General features: G+C 46.4%; 1 protein-coding gene across 3 annotated transcripts in view; it reads right to left on the reverse strand.

Annotated features, from left to right (window-relative positions):
• The window catches only part of Thsd4 (thrombospondin type 1 domain containing 4), a 517,345-nt gene that overhangs the window by 366,236 nt on the left and 133,575 nt on the right, over nucleotides 1-17,534 (reverse strand). For all 3 annotated transcript variants that reach the window (XM_055621782.1, XM_055621780.1, XM_055621781.1), the window contains one exon: nucleotides 15,167-15,269. In XM_055621782.1, the coding sequence (XP_055477757.1) occupies nucleotides 15,167-15,269 (103 nt within the window). The remainder of the gene's footprint in view (nucleotides 1-15,166; nucleotides 15,270-17,534) is intronic.

Below are 17,534 nucleotides of genomic sequence, written 5' to 3' on the forward strand. Positions count from 1 at the left end.
TGGTGGTGGTGGTGGTGGTGGTGGAGGTGGTGGTGGTGATGGTGGAGATGGTGGTGATGGTGGAGGTGATGGTGATGGTGGAGGTGATGGTGATGGTGATGGTGGAGGTGGTGGTGGTGGTGGTGGTGGTGGTGGTGGAGGTGGTGGTGGTGGTGGAGTTTGTCTGCCATGCTAGGAGAAAATGAGCGAGTACACACTGAAAACTAAACACTCTGCACTGACAGGAGCAATGGGTTACAGTGGAGCCACAATGATGGCATCTGCTCTGCGTGGAGGGAGACTGAAGCCTCCGTCCCATCTTAGGCTTTGCATCCAAAGGACCAGAAAAATATGCCAACTTCAGAGAGGCCACTCGAGATCACAGGCATGGTCAGCGGCCAAGAGTGACCCTGCTGAAACAGCGGCAGCCACAGGATGAGGGGAAAACAGTGAAACTCTAGAAATGCCTCTTGGATTCAACAACAAGAACAACAACCAAAAAAAAAAAAAAAAAAAAAAAAAAAAAAAAAAAAAAAAAAAAAAGGCTGTAAATTGCAGTTCTGGGTAACGTATGCCACTATTAACAACATTACAGAGCTATCGATCCCTACCTGTATTCTGCTACGAAGCACATGGGTTCAAGGGACCTCCATAGTCCCTTGCTGGCAAAGCCTAGACTAAGAGGTGATGGTGATTCATGTGACTTCAGAATCTGATGACAGCGCTCTCTGGGCCGTGGCTGACGACAGCCGGGCTTGGAAGCAGAACAGTGCACACACAATCATGGCTGCTGGCTCATTTTATTTTACTGCAGTACACACAGCCGTAGATACAGACAAGAAGTAGAACCAAAAGCAGAAGAAAGCCTGTTTGTCAGGGATGGTATGGTGTTTTCATTTTGTTTCACTTCATTCTGTTCCTTGAGATCCACTACTCCAATCATAAAATTCTCAAGTCTAAATACTGTGCTAAGAGAAACTGTGGAGATGGTTTAGTGGGTAAAGGGCTTGTCATACAAGCATAAGGACCTCAGTTCGAGCCCCAGAACCATGTAAATGAGCCAGGCATGTGGTGCATGTTTGTACTCCCACGGGGACACGAGGACAGGCAGGTCACAGGCTTAAGCTTGTTGCTAGCCTACACTATTCTGAGCACCAGGCCAACGAGAAACCCTGTCTAAACAAACAAGATGGACAATGCCTGAGGAGCAATACCTAAGTTTGCCTCCGGCCTTCACATACATACACATAGATGCCCAAGGCATCTGCATACTCCACTCCCCCAAATGAGCACTCTCTCTCTCTCTTACACACACGTGCGCACACACACATGCTATAAAAGAAGCCTATCTCCGACCTTCAATCTTTACAAGCATTCTTATTGTCGGATACATGTTATTGGATTTTTCTTTTCATGTAAAACGTGAGCCCATGTTACACAATGTACAGTGGTGTCTGTTCATATTCATTCGCACGACCCTCTCTCCATCACGAAAATGTAAAAATCAGAGCCTTTTTACAGGTATCTTCAGTGATACCTAAGGTGGGACCTGGCTCACATCACGAACATTGTGAGAACCGCATCCCTGGAGCTGGGACGTGGCTCACTTGCGTAGCGCGTGCTTGCTTAGCATACAGCGAAGTCTGGCTCCATCCCCGCCCTGCACAAACCGGGGTGCCAGTGCGTGCCTGCAGTCCCTACACTACTGAAGGAAGAAGCAGAAAACTCAGAAGTTCCAGGCGAACCTCTGCTGCATGCAGACCTTGTCTCCCCAGAATACAAAGGTGAAAAGAATCTCCTCCCTGGTCAGTCCCTGGGCCAGGTTCACCCCGATTTTCCAAGCATTAGTGAGCTCACCAAGCTTAGCTCTGTAAGCACGACTTGAAAAGCTACAGAACGGACAAAGCAGCAGGCGTGCTACCATTTCCCCCTTCCGTGTCCAGCAAGACATCACTAACCAATCCTTGACGCTCCCTGAGCCTAGCTCATCGGCCACAATCAAAGCTGGCACCTAGGAGGAGGGCGCTATATGCTAAAGAGCACAGCCCACATGCTAAACATACAGTAGGCCCCAGACCCCAGCAACCAGTTGAAGGAAGGAGAAATATTTACAGCCTTGCAAAAGGACACTCCGGGGTGAAAAGTTGGAGGCTGTAAAAGATCTGAGTGGAGAAAGCTGGGCCTTAGTTCAACGGGGCTGTGAAGGGCCGCCATCAATAATCTCTTCAGGGAAAAGCCTAAGGATAAGATAAGCATGCCTGGAGGCCGACTTCACCCAGGTCGGGGCAGGAAGAGCCTCACTTTTCGGCCTTGGACTGTAGATATACGTGGGATTTTCCCTTTAGTCCTCTGGAAGCAAGTCCCACTGAATCACGGAATGTTCTCTGAAATTTCTGAGAATTGGAGACAGGGATGGGCGCTATTTCACAGCTTTGAGGGACAGATGATATCAGTGGGAGAGGATGTTTTTGATAAGTATGTAAAGGGAGAGCTGATTTTCCAATTTAAACATACACTGCCCATCTGTTGGCCAACTTCTAATTGTAAACCGTCTCACTCCAAAGTCCCCTTCATGCTAGCCAGATAGGCATTATTAGGGTGCAGGGTGCGACAAAAGGCCCAACCACTCCTTCTGGGTACCCTCTTCCGACATACAAGCTTCTGAAAGAGTGAAAAGAGGGTGCTGCAGGAGATTAAGAGAGAGCCCAAAAGTCTTGACAGCCTTTCATGTACAAACACATTTGTTTGTTTTTAAAGAAAGTGGATCATTCATAGGTTGGTTGAAGGAGCAGAGAAATTTCTTGGTAACCCCTGAGGCACATGACTATGCTCAGCCTGGGAGGCAGTGCTTATGCAATGAATATCTGTGTGTGTGTGTGTGTGTGTGTGTGTGTGTACGCACACAGAACTGTGGGTATGGCATTTGGCACATATGTAAAGTCAGAGGACAAACAACCTTGGGTGTCAGTCCTCAGATACCTTCCATCTTTTGTTTGAGTCAGTAACTCTCAGTGGCCTAGAACTTTGCAAGCCGGCTGGGCTAGCTGGCTTGCAAGCTTTCAGGGACCCTTTTTTGCCTCCCCTCTCTCAGTGCTGAGATTATAGGCATGTACCGCAGCTCTTGGAGTAAGTTGAGCTCAGGTCGTCCTGTTGTAAGGCAGTCACTTTCCTGAGTCTCCTCCACACCCAGGACCTTTTATTGAATCCATCTTTTCTTTGTGACCTGGCTAGACCACGCCAACGTCAGGCGTTCCCATTCCCACGAGCCGTAGAAGGGACCTGCTATGGAATATGACATCAGCCCTGTCCATCCTGACCACTCACACTCCCAGAACTCGGCGAAGCAGTCCTTGCAGAACACTGAGGGCTGAGGCTCATTGTTTAATATTTTGCAATGGGCCTAAGTTCTATGCTTGATTTCAAATCCTTAAGATTATTCGTATTGAGACTAATCTGCTTATTAGATGTTGAAACACACCCTCAGGCTGTTTTTCAGTAACTACCCAGGATGACACTGGCTCAAGTGCCAGGAAAAAAGAGAGGGAGCTTTTACAAGAATCAGCAGCACCTTCCAGAATACCACAGAGCAGAGGCAATTTTCTCCCTCCAGTGATCTTCCCTCTTCCTGATCCTAAACTTCCCAGTGACAAGGCTTAGAGGGTTGTGTGAAGCTGGCCCCACCCTCAACTCTTCAGCTAGCCAGAACAGCATGGAGGCAAGCAGCGGGCATGTCCTAGAAGCATTCCACATCCATAATCCTACGTGGGGGAGGGAGGAGGAGAGCCAATCACTGAGTAGGAGTCAGGCCGTCAGAGGAGAGGGAAGAGAATCTTCATGAGTTTGCTTTGCTACCCACAGCCCCTGAGAGGGCTTTACTTACACTGAAAGTAGTGTCCCACACCCATGTGTAACTGTGACCATTCAGTCAGAGCTGCTCCAGGCAAACCATAGGCAAATGGGAGCCACACAGCCTCATGCCATCCTCACATAGGGAGACCATTAGTACCGTCTTCAGCAACACACAGGGCAAGAAGGATGGAAGCCTGCCAGCCCCTGAGTTAGAGCACAATTTCAACCATCTTCCAGGGTGTTGAGATGCCTTCCCCGAAGCTGGGAACGGCTCAGTGCATGCAGCACTCACTCTGGAGTTCCAATCCTAGCACTCCTGTAAAGGCCAGCAGGTAGCCAGCCCCTGAGCTAACAGCCATCTGACAGACGGGAGGCCTGCCGCCTTGAAATTTTAATTTGCATTCCCTGGTATTCAGTGATGTTGGTCATTTTATGACACATCTGTTGGCCTTTTGTATGTCCTTAAGAAATGCCCACGCTGGCCTTTTGTAATTTTAAATACGATTGCTTTCGTGTTGTGGGTTCATTTGAGTTCCACAAGTAAACTGACATGAGCTCTGACCTCAAGCAAAATTTGTAAATAGTTTCCCCCAACTGTGGATTGCCTCTTCCTTCTCTTGACTGATTCTTTTAGGCAGAGAAACACTTTAGTTTGCTGCAATCATGTTTGCTATTTCTATGATCTTTGAGCTCTGTCTTAGTTCTCTTGCAGTGAAGAGACACTATGACCAAGGCAACTCTTATTAAAAAAGCATTTAGTTGGAGGCTTGTCTACAGTTTCAGAGGCTTAGTTCATTGTTGTCATGGCAGGAAACATGGTGGCATGTGGGTGCCGGCACCCCGGAGAGCTGCATCCTGATCCTGAGGTGGGGTTAGGGGAGAGGGGATACAGCTGCGGACACAGACTTTTCAAACCTAGTGACACACTTCCTTCAAGGCTACACCTCCTAATCCTTCTAATCCTATCAGAGAGTTCCACTCCCTAGTGACTACGCCTTCAAATATAGGAGCCCACGGGGCCATCTTCTGCAAACCACAAGTTCCTGCCAGAAGCCAAAGAAGATCTGGTTTGCTTCTGCTTGTCTTCTGACTGTCACTCTGCATTTTTGAGTCAGTTCCCCTAAAATCCTCTTGTTGCTCTGTGGTCAATAAGAAAAGATAACTTCAAATGGTGGGGGGGGGGGACTAAGAAATCTTAGAATAGTTTTTACAATTATGATGCTTACATTGGCTATAAATGTCACCTTCCAGAACTGAAAGAACAAAGGAGAAGTAGAAAGAGATTAACTTTTAATTGTGTGTGTGTGTGTGTGTGTGTGTGTGTGGTGTGTGTGTGTGTGGTGTGTGTGTGTGTGTGTGTGTGTGTGTGTGTGTGTTGAGGTGCATGTGTGGAGGTCAAAAGGACATTCTGTAGGAGTCATTTCTCTCCTACCACGTGAGACCTGGGGATCAAACCCATGTCATGGGGACTTGGCAGCAAGCACCTACTCACCACACCATCCCGCTAGCCAGAGAACAGATTTTTAAAGTTCTTTTTGTTAATTATATTTTATGCCTGTGGATGTTTTGCCTCCACATATGTCTGTGCACCACATGTGTGCCTGTAGAGGCCAGAAGAGAGTGTCGGATCCTCTGGAACTGGAATTATAGAGAGTTAGGAGCTGCCATGTGGGTGCTGGGAACCAACAAGACATCATAACATACATCCTGCAGGAAGAAAAGATAGTGCCCCCTTGGCACTAGGACAGAACAGGCCCATAGATGGGCTTCTAGCAAATCCTTGCTCCTCTGTGAGAATCTCACTCCTTCAGTCTTTTGGAACAGAATCCAGTGTGCATAACCTTTGAGCCATCTCCTTTCTGTTGTTTGTTTTTTTCCAGACAGTGTTTCTCTGTGTAACTGCCCCAGAACTTGCTCTGTAGACCAGGCTGGCCTCAAACTCACAAAGATCTGCCTGCCTCTGCCTTCCGAGTGCTGGGATTAAAGGTGTGTGCTACCGTGCCTGGCTTAAGAATACTTTTTTAAAGTATGACTCTACACAATAAAATGCTTGGGTTACAAGGGAGCAGTCCCATGGGTTTGGAACATCGTATGTTCCTATGTAACAGCCATGCCAATCATGATAGAGAACCTCACTATCAATCCAGAAGGTTCCACGTGTTCCCAGCCAGCTACCCTTCCCCACCACCTGGATAGGCCAAACACTGGAATTCTTTCTCCATTATCTTTTGTCTTCTTCTTCTACAACATTACAAGAATGGAATTGGACAATGTGTTCTTTTCTTTCTGGCTAATTTTGCTCACCATAATGTTTCTGGGCTTCAACCAGGTTTTTATATGTATGCATCAGTAGCACATTTTTTTTTATTGCCAAATAATACTCCACCAGATGAATGTACAGCTATTTTATGCAAAATCCTGTTGATGGATATTTGGTTTGTTTCCAATTGATCTCTCATGGAAAAAAGTACTGAGAACATTTTGAACAAACATTGCTACAGACAATGCTATAGACACATGCTTCCTTTCATTTGTCTTGAATAAATTAGTTTTTTGTTAAACAGTGAAGAAGTTTTCTTGAAAGCTGCACAAAGAAGTAATAGCCTTTTGCAGGAAGAAAACATAATGCCTTCTCGGCATCCTTGCTTCCAGGACAGCGCAGGTTCAAAGATAAAATTCTAGCTAATCTTGTTCCTCTGTTCCAATCTCATCCTAGACTCACCCTGGTCCACAGGCGCCCTCACGTCTCCACCATTCTCAGCAAGTCTTTCTCCTCTCTTTAAACCAGTGGACATTCTCCACACGCCTTCTTCATGGCAGACTCTTAGCTCCCTAACTTTTCTCCAGCTCTGGACTAACACTACAGCGGGCAACATTCTACAACATTTTTCAATGGGCGATGGACCATCCCAGTTTTGTTTTGGGAGCCTTCATTTCCCTTCACAACTTGCAGTCTCCAGCAGCATTTCATGGGTTTTTGGGACACTTCTCTTGACCCCTCCACATCAGAGTCAAGATTCTATTGGCAGACTTTTGAGTTGGGGGGCGGGGGCTGTACTATTTGCTAGCAGGCTGGTCATGGGCAAATTACTTGCTTATTCTATACCTCCGCTTCCTGTATACAATGAGGAACATAACACTATCTAAATGGTCATATGAGGGGGAGTTAGTACTCGGAGCTGTGCCACGTACATAGCATATGTTCAATCAAATATGTGCAGATTTTAAAACATTTTATTTTATCCTCATTGTCCAAGTCAATGTGAGCTGCATAATAAACTAACAGACCGGGCAGCTTAAATGGCAGACATTTACTTCTCATAGTGTGGGAAGCAAGAAGCAGAACATCAAGGTATCAGAGTGGCCTTTGCTTCTCTGGGCCTGCCTCACTATTGTGTCGTATGTGCATGTCTCTTCAGAGAGAAAATGCTGGTGTGGTTCTCTTCATGCAGAGACACGAGCCCTATCTGCTCCATCCTCCCACCCACTGAACCTCATTTAAATGCAATTATTTCCTTACAGGTCCCACTGTCAAATACAGCCACAATAAGGATTAAGACTTCAATATACGAATTTTTGATGGTCCAAAACACTCAGTCCATAGCTTTCACTATAGTACATAAATGAGAACATTATAATTATTGAGCGTCATTAGCATATTAAGTTACATATTTCTCCTTTTAATACCCTGGGGTTATTATGTCCTGGTTTCTCTCCCACCCACTGGACCACCCTTCTGGACCATCTTTAATGGCTGAGCCTCTTATTTTATTTTATTATTATGTTTTTGTTGTTGTTTTGTTTGTTTGTTTGTTTTTGTTTTTTGAGATGGCCAAGGTTGGCCCAGAATTTCGCCTCCTTTTGCCTCCACCTCCCAATTGCTATGATTAGGAGCATGCACTATTATGCCCAGTTTGTGAGGTGCTGGGGTCCAGAGCCTCATAGGCCAGCCCTCTACCAGCTGAGCTACGTGTCACAGTGGACATGCTCCCAGTGGACATTCCTGACTCAGCCGCACCTCTGGCTCTCAGAATTCCACTCTCTTGAGCTCACCCCTTAGGGACACAGAATCTTTAAGAACCCAAACACAAATCTGCCCCATGGCTATGAATGAACACTGCTATCTATAGGCGAAGAGTTCAATGGCAGAGTGCTTAGCATACATGATGCCCTGGGTTCCTTTACCAGCACTGCGGAATAAATAAGGAGATTAAAAAATTCTGGTATCTGCCATCTATACTACAATAAACTAACAAAACTTGACATCTGAGTGTTAGGCCAGGGTCCTCGCATGAGAATAGGCACAGTGGTGTCTCCTTATGTGGTTTCAATTTCCATTTTCAATTTCTAGGGTCCATACTAACTGAAAGATTATTAAATGGAACTTCTAGAAATGAGCAATCCCTCAATTTTAACTTGCACACCATTCTGAGCAGCACGGCAAAATCTTACACCCTCCCTCTCCAGCCCCCCGGGACATGCATTGTCTCTGTGTCAAGCAGATCCACGAAATAGACACTGCCCACCTGTTGGTCCTTTAGTAGCTGCCTCAGTCGTCACTTCAGCTGCCATATTGTAGCTCAATGCCGGACTCAGCTTTACTTAGTAAAGGCTGTACAGCACCAGGCTATGGAGGCTGACACATGGCATAGCAAATTACTTCCTAAAAACTCAAACAAATGCATTCAAGAAAAACAAAGAAAGGCCTGAGACTGAAGAAAAGCACCTGCAGTACAAGCTTAAGGACCTGAGATCAAATCCCCAGCATCCATGTAAAAAGTCAGGCATACCTGCATGTGTCTGTAGCCCCACGCTGTGGGGTGGAGACAAAGGGATTCTGAGTGCTCTCTGGCCAGCCAGCCTAGCCAAAATGGTGATCCTCTAGCTTCGTGTGAGTCTCTGCTTCATGGGAAGAAGGCAGAGAGTAACTGAGATAGCACCTGATGTCCTTTCCTCTGGCTTCTGCGTGCATGTACATGCACGCATCACATACACACACACACACACACACACACACACACACACACACACATGGACACAGAGAGAGAGAGAAAGAAAGACAGAGACAGACAGCAGAGACATGTCATGGTTGCCAAGATTGATGGGACCACTAAGATGTCTTAAAAGAGAAGTCACATTCACACAACTGTTGGAAGCATATGAAACTTTCAGGAGTTGGGGCCTTGCTGGAGGAAGTGAGTTACTTCGGGGAGGCCTCAACGGCTTATATAGCCTAGTGCCACTTCCTTTTCACTCTGCCTTTTGCATCTGCAAGGAGCATGATCAGCCAACTTCTGCTCCCGCTGTCATGCCTGCCATGACACGCGTGCCGTGCCATGAAGACCACGTCCTCTCCACCATGGCAGACTGTGACCCTCGAAAAGCATACAGAGAATAAACCCTTTCTCCCTCACCTTGCTTGTGTAGGCATCCTTTATCACGGCAATTGGGAAGCAGCGAAGACAACAGGACTTGGTCCTAGCCAATGTTTCCGTGCCTATAGGGGACCTGGGATGTCTGCATCGCATATAACACAAGACGGAGTACTATACGACTGCCCCGGTGTCCAAGTCTTCTTGTTAAACTGTTCCATTGCAGGTATGCTGACGACATAATGCATTATCCAAACCAAATATGAAAGCGAAATAGAGCTGAGATGACAACCCAAAGAAGACATGGGGCGCCCCGGGTCTCCTTCCCCCCTGTTACACGCTTAAGCCTGTGACAAACGTTCCTAGAGGCATTATCTGAAGTGAGGTCAACAAATCCAGGAACTGTGATTAAAGGCCCAAGAAGAACCATCTGGTGAAATTAATGTGTTTATCAGGGCTGCACTCTGCTTTTACTATTCTGTGGCATTGAGCTGAATGAATGCAGCTGTTTCCCTAAGTAGGCACAAGTGAATAGCAGAAGCCATATCAGCCCAGATGCAATGCAAAATCCAGCCGTCAAGCCTGAACACCACACAGGAACTAGCAGCGGCTTCCTCCCACTGCTCAGCCTGGGGGTCATTTGAAAGGAAGAAGAATAACATCAAAAAAAGAATCTTATGGGGAAAAAAAGAGAAAGACAAATTATTTAAGCAAAGCCAAAATAAATGCAACTTCCATAACCATTTATCTCCTTGAAAGTATGTCAGAAACACCACTATCAGTAAATGCTATAAAAGAATTTTCTAGTAACACATTGTAGGAGATAGTGGGACTACTGTGGATGTGGCTTGTAGTCAAGGCAAGCGTACTCTCTCTCTGTGTGTGTGTGTCTCTGTGTCTCTGTGTGTGTGTGTCTCTGTGTCTCTGTCTCTGTCTCTCTCTCTCTCTCTCTCTCTCTCTCTGTGTGTGTGTGTGTGTGTGTGTGTGTGTGCACGTTCAGTGTTCTGAGACCACATGTGGCTATACACATGGAGACCAGAGGCAACCTCGGGGACCACCCACCTTGTTCTTTGAGACAGACCCTTTCTATGCTGACTGGCCCTAGAATCTGTCTTCATCTCCCAACGCTGGAATTTCAAGCATGCACCGTGCCTGGCTTTTTCCGTGGGTGCTGAGAATCGAACTAAGGTCCCCAGGCTTACACAGTAAGCACTTTAGTGGCTAATCTATCGCCCCAAACCTCGTGTTGTTTTTGTGGAAGAATGTCTGAATGTCAGCCCAACCTCTACTTGACTACCTTTGCTTCTTGGGATATGGATCCCTGATGACAGGGTCAGACACTTGGCCTGAGCAAGAGCAAGGGACCCATGCCTTAAAACAGGGTTCAGGGATGATAATATGATCAGAAAAGATCACTATGCAGTTTTCCTGACTTAGAAAATTATCAAGAATCTGAGTTTCCACATACTGGTGTAACACACCACATAAAATACTGGCACCAGGAACTGGCACCAGGAACTGACGCCCAGGCATAGCAGCCAGAAATCAGAGTGAGTCAAGGTGTGAGCAGAGCCATGCTTTCTGAGAAGTGTCAGGGAGGGGTGGTGGTGAAAAGCTCTTCCCACAGCTCTTCCTAGTTTCTGGCAGCCACTGGCAGTCCCCGGTGTTCTTGGCTTACAGCCACACTACCTCACTTCCTGTCTGCCTCTGTCATGGATGTCTGTGACTTTGCACTGGGTTCTCGGTGTGCATGGCTGTACCCTTCTGAGGAGAGCAGTCACAGCACAGAAGGACCTTCGCACACCAACCATCAACCAAGAAAATGCGCTACAAGATTCCCCAATCTGGTGGAGGCATTTTCTAACTGAGCTTCCCTCTTTCCAAATAACTGTAGCTCTTGTCAGGGTGACATAAAACTAGGCAACATAGTCACGTCCACACGTACTAGAAACTGGAGCAGCTGTTCTCAGCTTATGGGTGATGACCCCTTCGGCAAACCTCCATCTCTAAAAATATTTACATTACAATTCCTAACAGTAGCAAAGTTACAGTTATGAAATAGCAACAACAAAAATTTTACGGTTGGGGTCTCCACCACACACAGAACTGCATAAAGGGTCACAGCGTTAGGAAGGTTGAGAAGCCCTGAATTAGAGTTTTAATGTGTCTTTGCAGGAGTCGGAATGGGAGGCACCTCTGTGCTGGCACAAAGCAGCAGGTAGAAGACTGTCTCACCTGCGAGGGCTCTCAGTGCAAAGCCACGCGAGGCTGCTCACCCGCCTGAGAGAAGCAGAACCAAGGGCTGAAGGAAGACTGAAGGGCAACGGTCTGGGTTTCCTGGAAAGCAGCCCATGTGACCCAGCCCACCTTTTCAATTTCTCAGCAATAACCAACAAAATGCCTTTTCCAGTTAAATTTATTTTGTTTGGCTTTCTCTCACGATGATGAGGTAACTTGTACATTTAGCATTGAACACTGCTGTATAATAGGAATCTAAGTAGTTTTCCACAATCTATTTGGGGTATTTATAAAAAACATTTTTTTATTATTATTAATCAGCCATTCAATAGGGCATGGTGGCACATGCCTGTAATCCCAGTACTTGGGATGTGGAGGCAGGAAAATCAGAAGTTTGAGGTCTATAGTGCGGAGCCAGGCTGGGACATTCGTGGTGAGCCTACGCTCTCTCAGTCTTGTGCTAGTCTCTCAGGTCTCAGGTCTCTGTTGACGCCCAGAACAAAAGAGGAAAGGAAGGGTAGAACCATACCCAAGTCAGACAAGAACCAGCCTCCATAGCAACAGCCGCAACACAAGGACACGCTTGCAGGGTGATGTCTGTGTTCTGCCTAGACTCTGGTCCATCCGCCTGTAGAGCCGGGACAAGCATCTAGCTACTAACCACCTTGTCCCTGCAGAGAAGATGCAGTCCACAGCTTCAGCTGCAGAGGTGCAGCGGACTGTGCCTGGACCACAGACTGCTCTGCTCTTCCCCGTGGGTAACACGAAATGGCTGGTAGGCACAAGCCTGGCAACAACGGAAGGACGCTGCTCTAACGAAACCAAACATTCTCAACCCTGCCTGAATCACCTGGATCTTTAAATTAATTAATTAATGATGATGATGATGATGATAAAAATAAAATGATGATAATAACAACAATAATAATTCTAAATACCCAGGATTCACCGCAGTCCAATTAAATCAGTCTGGGGGGTGGGAATTGCACACTAACATTTCCAGAAGGCTCTTGGATGCCTCAGGCTGAGAACATTGCTTTGTATGGGCCTGGGTTTGTCAGATGGTTCTGTTTGTTCACATGTCTTACTTCACCAGCGATCTCCTAAGTATTCATGAGAAGAATCCCTTCCTGAGCTACACAGTTCAGTAGAATCACAACCTGATTACTCTCTCTCTCTCTGTTTACCATCCATCACCATGACAAGACAACACACTCACGAGGCTTAAAACAACAGAAGATTTTTTTTCTCTTACAGTTCTGAATGCTGGAAATCAAACTGCAAATAGTGGCAGGCCATGTTCACCCCGAGGGCTTTAGGGCCAGCTCTTCCCTTGCCTCTCCTAGATCCCATAGTACCCAGCAATCACGGTGTTGCCACAGGCTCACAGGCCTTCATCATGATTTGCTGTCCTCCTGCCTGTCCATGAACAACAGCTTCTTCCTTCCTTCTTTCCCTCCCTCCCTCCCTCCCTCCCTCCCTCCCTCCCTCCCTCCCTCCTTCCTTCCTTCCTTCCTTCCTTCCTTCCTTCCTTCCTTCCTTCCTTCCTTCCTCCTTTCCTCCCTCCCTCCCTCCCTCTGGGTTCCTTTGTGTAGCCTTGGCTTTCCTGAAACTTGCCCTGTAGATCACGCTGGTCTCAAACTCACAGAGATCCTCCTGCCTCTGACTCCTCAGTGCAGGGATGAAAGGCCTGTGCCATCACTGCCCAACTTCAGCTTTCTCTTCTAATGAGAATACCACCCACTAGGGATTATAAACCTATCAGCTCCAGTGTGGACCTAATCTAGGCAGTCAAATCTTTAGGATTTATTTTATTTTTAGTTACATATAGATGTTTGTGTGAGGGAATGTGTACATGTAAGTGCTGATGCTCTCAGAGTCCGAATTAGGACATTCACCCCCTAAAGCAGGAGTTCGAGGTGGTTGTGAGCTGCTTGGTTTGGATACAGGGACCCGAATTCGGGTTGTCTGGAAATCCGCAAGTAATCTAAACTGCTGAGTCATCTTATCTCTCCCTTTGCTGAGGCCATTTATCTGCAACAGCCCAACCCTGTTTGCAGAGAAAGTTGCATGCTGAGATTCTAGGATGGGTACAAATGGCGAGGGGGCAGTTTAATCCTATGTGCTCTTCCTATCCATACATAAGCCTCACAGAAAACCAAACAAGAGTTGTCCTAAGACCTACCTAAATAAAAGCACCTCTTTTATGAAAAAAAAAAAAAAAGTGTAGACTTTAAAACCACTGATGGAACAGTGCAAAAATAGTACATCCAACTTGCTCCGACCTTACAAAACCATGGAAGGAAAGTTGACATAAAACCAAGATACTGGCATAGTGCTGCCATCTGACTTCTGTGCACGCTGTGCCTGCAGCACGTTTCCCACCAAGGCCCTTCTTATTGGGATCTAAGTTAGAATTCCACAGTATTTTAAGAAAGGAAGAGACCTGAACTGACCTCAAACTGAACGGAACATCAAACTCTCCTATAAACTCTCTTACTCTTCCAGGACCCAGGGCCCTCCTTCCCGGACGCTCTGAAGACTGTGGACTCTTCCTTCCCCTGCTCCCACCAACCTTGAACCTTCCCTCCTTTGCTCCCCGGGACCTCATATCCTCTCTGATTTGTGTTCTGCTGCTCTAGGACTCATATGCATGCCTTTCTTGGCTGGATCCCATACCTCAACTTTTAAAGTCAGGTTTGCTCTTAACAACCTTGAGGTCACAGGACCATCTGAGAAATTAACAGCTTACAGCCTCCCCCCTGGGAATACCTGACAGTAAGGGCTTTGTACAGAGCAGTTGACTGTCAATCTCTTTGCCTCTTACTGAGGGACAGGAAAAGCACCTCAGGGCCTGCATAGGTGATACTGGTTTGGCCCCTGAGGGAGTCGGTTCCCCATAAACACAAGTTTATCTTACCACTGAGCTTTCTCCTGACATTTTCCAAGACCCTGGACAGCGAAGCAGTGTTTTGGAGTCTGGTTCTGAGGCACCCCAGCAGCTCCAGCCGCTGCCTCGGGCTGACTGCAGCACAGGCCTCCCCACCCTGAAGACAGCAGGCTCCTGCTTCAGCCAACTGGACTGCTAACACAGACCTGCACACACTTTTCTGGACCTGCTGAGACGACCTCACAGGAGATACCTCAGAGCCGAGCATATCTCAGTCCAAACTCCATGCTACTAGATGAATTTTGACAAAGAAAAAAATGACTCCAATGTACACAACGGTGTTGACAAGCTCCGTCAACTTCTGACTATCAATGTGATATGGCAAGGGACCTTGGTGTGCCCTTTTGTTCTCTCCATGTATGGAGGAAATATGAGAGGCTTCCAAGTAGGTGAACAATTATCACTCTGCATCCTCACCGGCCTTTCTAACATGTGTGGAGGTTAAGAAACAAAAATTCCTGGCTCTCAGCTTGCTCATACCCTATCTACCCATCATTCCCCAAACCCTGCTCTGCCCCCCTCTGCCATCCTCAGGTGTTGCCTGCTTCCAGCCACAGCTCACAGGCAAGGATAGTCCAGGTATGCTCTGGGCTGGGCAACAATTGGTAAGGACTTCTGTAGGCCACTTCGCTCCAATGGTCACATTCTCTAGCCAGGATCACCTCAACACAGGCAGAAAACAACAGAGTTGATAGGACACAATAATGATGATGATAATGATAACAATAATATTTCTACTGACACAGCTGAGTCAGGGGGACAGACCCGGCTGCCTTACCTTCTGCAAATGGTTCCCATTCATAAAACCGGCCCATGAATGGCTTATTGTTGTAGGATGCACACTGCACCTCCCGGATACTTCTTCCGCTTTCTGGACACGCCTAATAAAGCAGATATAAAACATGTAGTTAGCCCTCATGCTTGTAATCCTAGGATTTCTTTTCTTTCTTTCTTTCTTTCTTTCTTTCTTTCTTTCTTTCTTTCTTTCTTTCCTTCCTTCCTTCCTTCCTCCCTCCCTCCCTTCCTTCCTTCCTTTCTTTCTTTTTGCTTGTTTTAAGACAAGGTTTCTCTGTGTAGCCTTGGCTATCTTGGACTTGCTTTATAGACCAGGCTGCCCTCAAACAGGCAGAGGCGATCTGCCTGCCTCTGCCTCCCTGAGTGCTGGGATCCCAGGTGTGTGCCACCACACTCGGCTACCTTTCAACTCTGAAAACCAGGCTTCCTCCAATGAAACCAGGGTTTCTGAAAAATTGCTGGTCATCTTTATTAAAATGTTTAGGGTGGGGGACAGCTCAATGGGACAGTTGCCAGTTTAGTCTGTAGGGCCTGGTCCTGGGTACCCTAGTACTGTATAAATAAACACAGAAACACTAAAAACATGAATTTACTGGCTGGGGAGATGGTTCAGTGGAAACGCACAAGCATGAGGGTCTGAATTTGGAATCCTCAGAATCCATTTTTAAAAAGAAGGAACCAGGTACATAAGCCCAGCACTGTGGAGCCTTCCAGTCCATCTAGCCAAACTGGCAAGGTCCAGCCTCAGCGCAAGGCTGTGTCTAAAGTACCAATGTGGATGAGGCTCAGGGAACATGGCGGAGAAGGGGCAGGAAGACTGCAAGAGGGTCAGGGATTTTGCTGTGAGACTGTGTTTCCTAGTGATGTCAGAAGGTATCCTGGGAAATCTCACCAACACAGCCACCCAAATGTGAGCTGAACGAGGATGATGCCAACGAACATGCCAAGCTGGATAGAGCAAAACCTAGCAACCTATACCGAGGACCACAGGCAACCAAGAAAGTTAGCTGGGGGAGAGGTGGTCTTCCCCAGGCAGGAGCACACTGGTTGTCCAGCGCCATATGGTCAGCCCATACATACAAGTAACATACCAATTCATAGGATATATTTAGTAATATATGTATACACAAATACATATGTGCATCCAATAAAATTGATAAAAATCAAGGTCAGTAATTTGAGGAGAGCGGGAGGGGTATATGGGAAGGGTAGAGGGAGGAAAGAGAAGGAACAGATGCTTTAATTAAATTATAACCTCAAATAAAGAAGATACGATACAGAGAAAGATGGAGGAAGACAGCAAATGCTCAGCTCTGGCTCTGGCCTCCACATGTCTAAGCGCATACTGTGTGTACTCCTGCAAACGTGCACACACATGAGAAACACTTGAGACCACTCTAACGCAGACCTCCAGGCTTCCTGCAGCTTAGGACCATTGTTAGAAGGCTTGTTTTCTTTCTTTTAAAAAATAAAACAACAACAAAATCCTCCCAGGTTAATTTATTGTAAATGGTTTGCCAAGCCTTCAGCTTTGGACTGCTAAATGTGCTTCCCTCCCTCTAAAAGCCAGCCCTTTGCAGGTCCTTCCCCTGGCATGGAACAATGCTCACAGCTAACACATCCAGAGCCTTCAGCAGGCACCAGACCCTCTTCAAATGTATTTCACGTGTCCCTCACTCTATCCTCACAGCCACCAATAGAACAAATGTCAAATGTCATAGTTTCATAGAATTCTTTTTTCACAGACAGGACACCTGAGATACAGAGGTGGCATGGAGGTTCCCTAGATTTCAGTCCACACACGATGGCCCTCATCAAGTGCTCAGCTCTCTTTCATCCTCCCAATCTTTTCTTGTCTGAATTCTGTCTTCCCTCCAAAGTAGGAGCTCCTAACCTCCAACATACACAAAATTCACGCAGAGATCTTGTTCCCTGGAGCCCTTCCCAAAGTATTTCTACTCCTTCAGTCTAGAAGGAAGTCTATAAATCTGTATCTTATGAAATGTATCCAGGAGATTCTGATACCCAATGAAAACAGGCAGTTCCACAGGCCTTATTTCTACCTAGTTTGTAAGTGGCTAACACAGTGGGTGCATGATATATATGTAAGAGATTAGAACCACTAAATTATATTGTTGGCAAAATATGATCTGTCATTTCAAAACCCAGCTACAGCCTCTTTAAATGGTGTGTGTGTGTGTGGTGTATATGTCTGTGTCTGTGTGTATATGTGTATATCTATACATATCTATACATTTATGTATGCTCTGTGAATGTGTATGTATGTATCTCTGTGTATATAAAGTGTATATTGTGTGTGTGCTTATGGGTGTGTACTTTCCTCTGTGTGT

Source organism: Psammomys obesus, unplaced genomic scaffold (assembly GCF_907164565.1).
Source record: "Psammomys obesus unplaced genomic scaffold, mPsaObe1.curated_primary_1811, whole genome shotgun sequence".
Classification (NCBI taxonomy): Eukaryota; Metazoa; Chordata; class Mammalia; order Rodentia; family Muridae; genus Psammomys; species Psammomys obesus.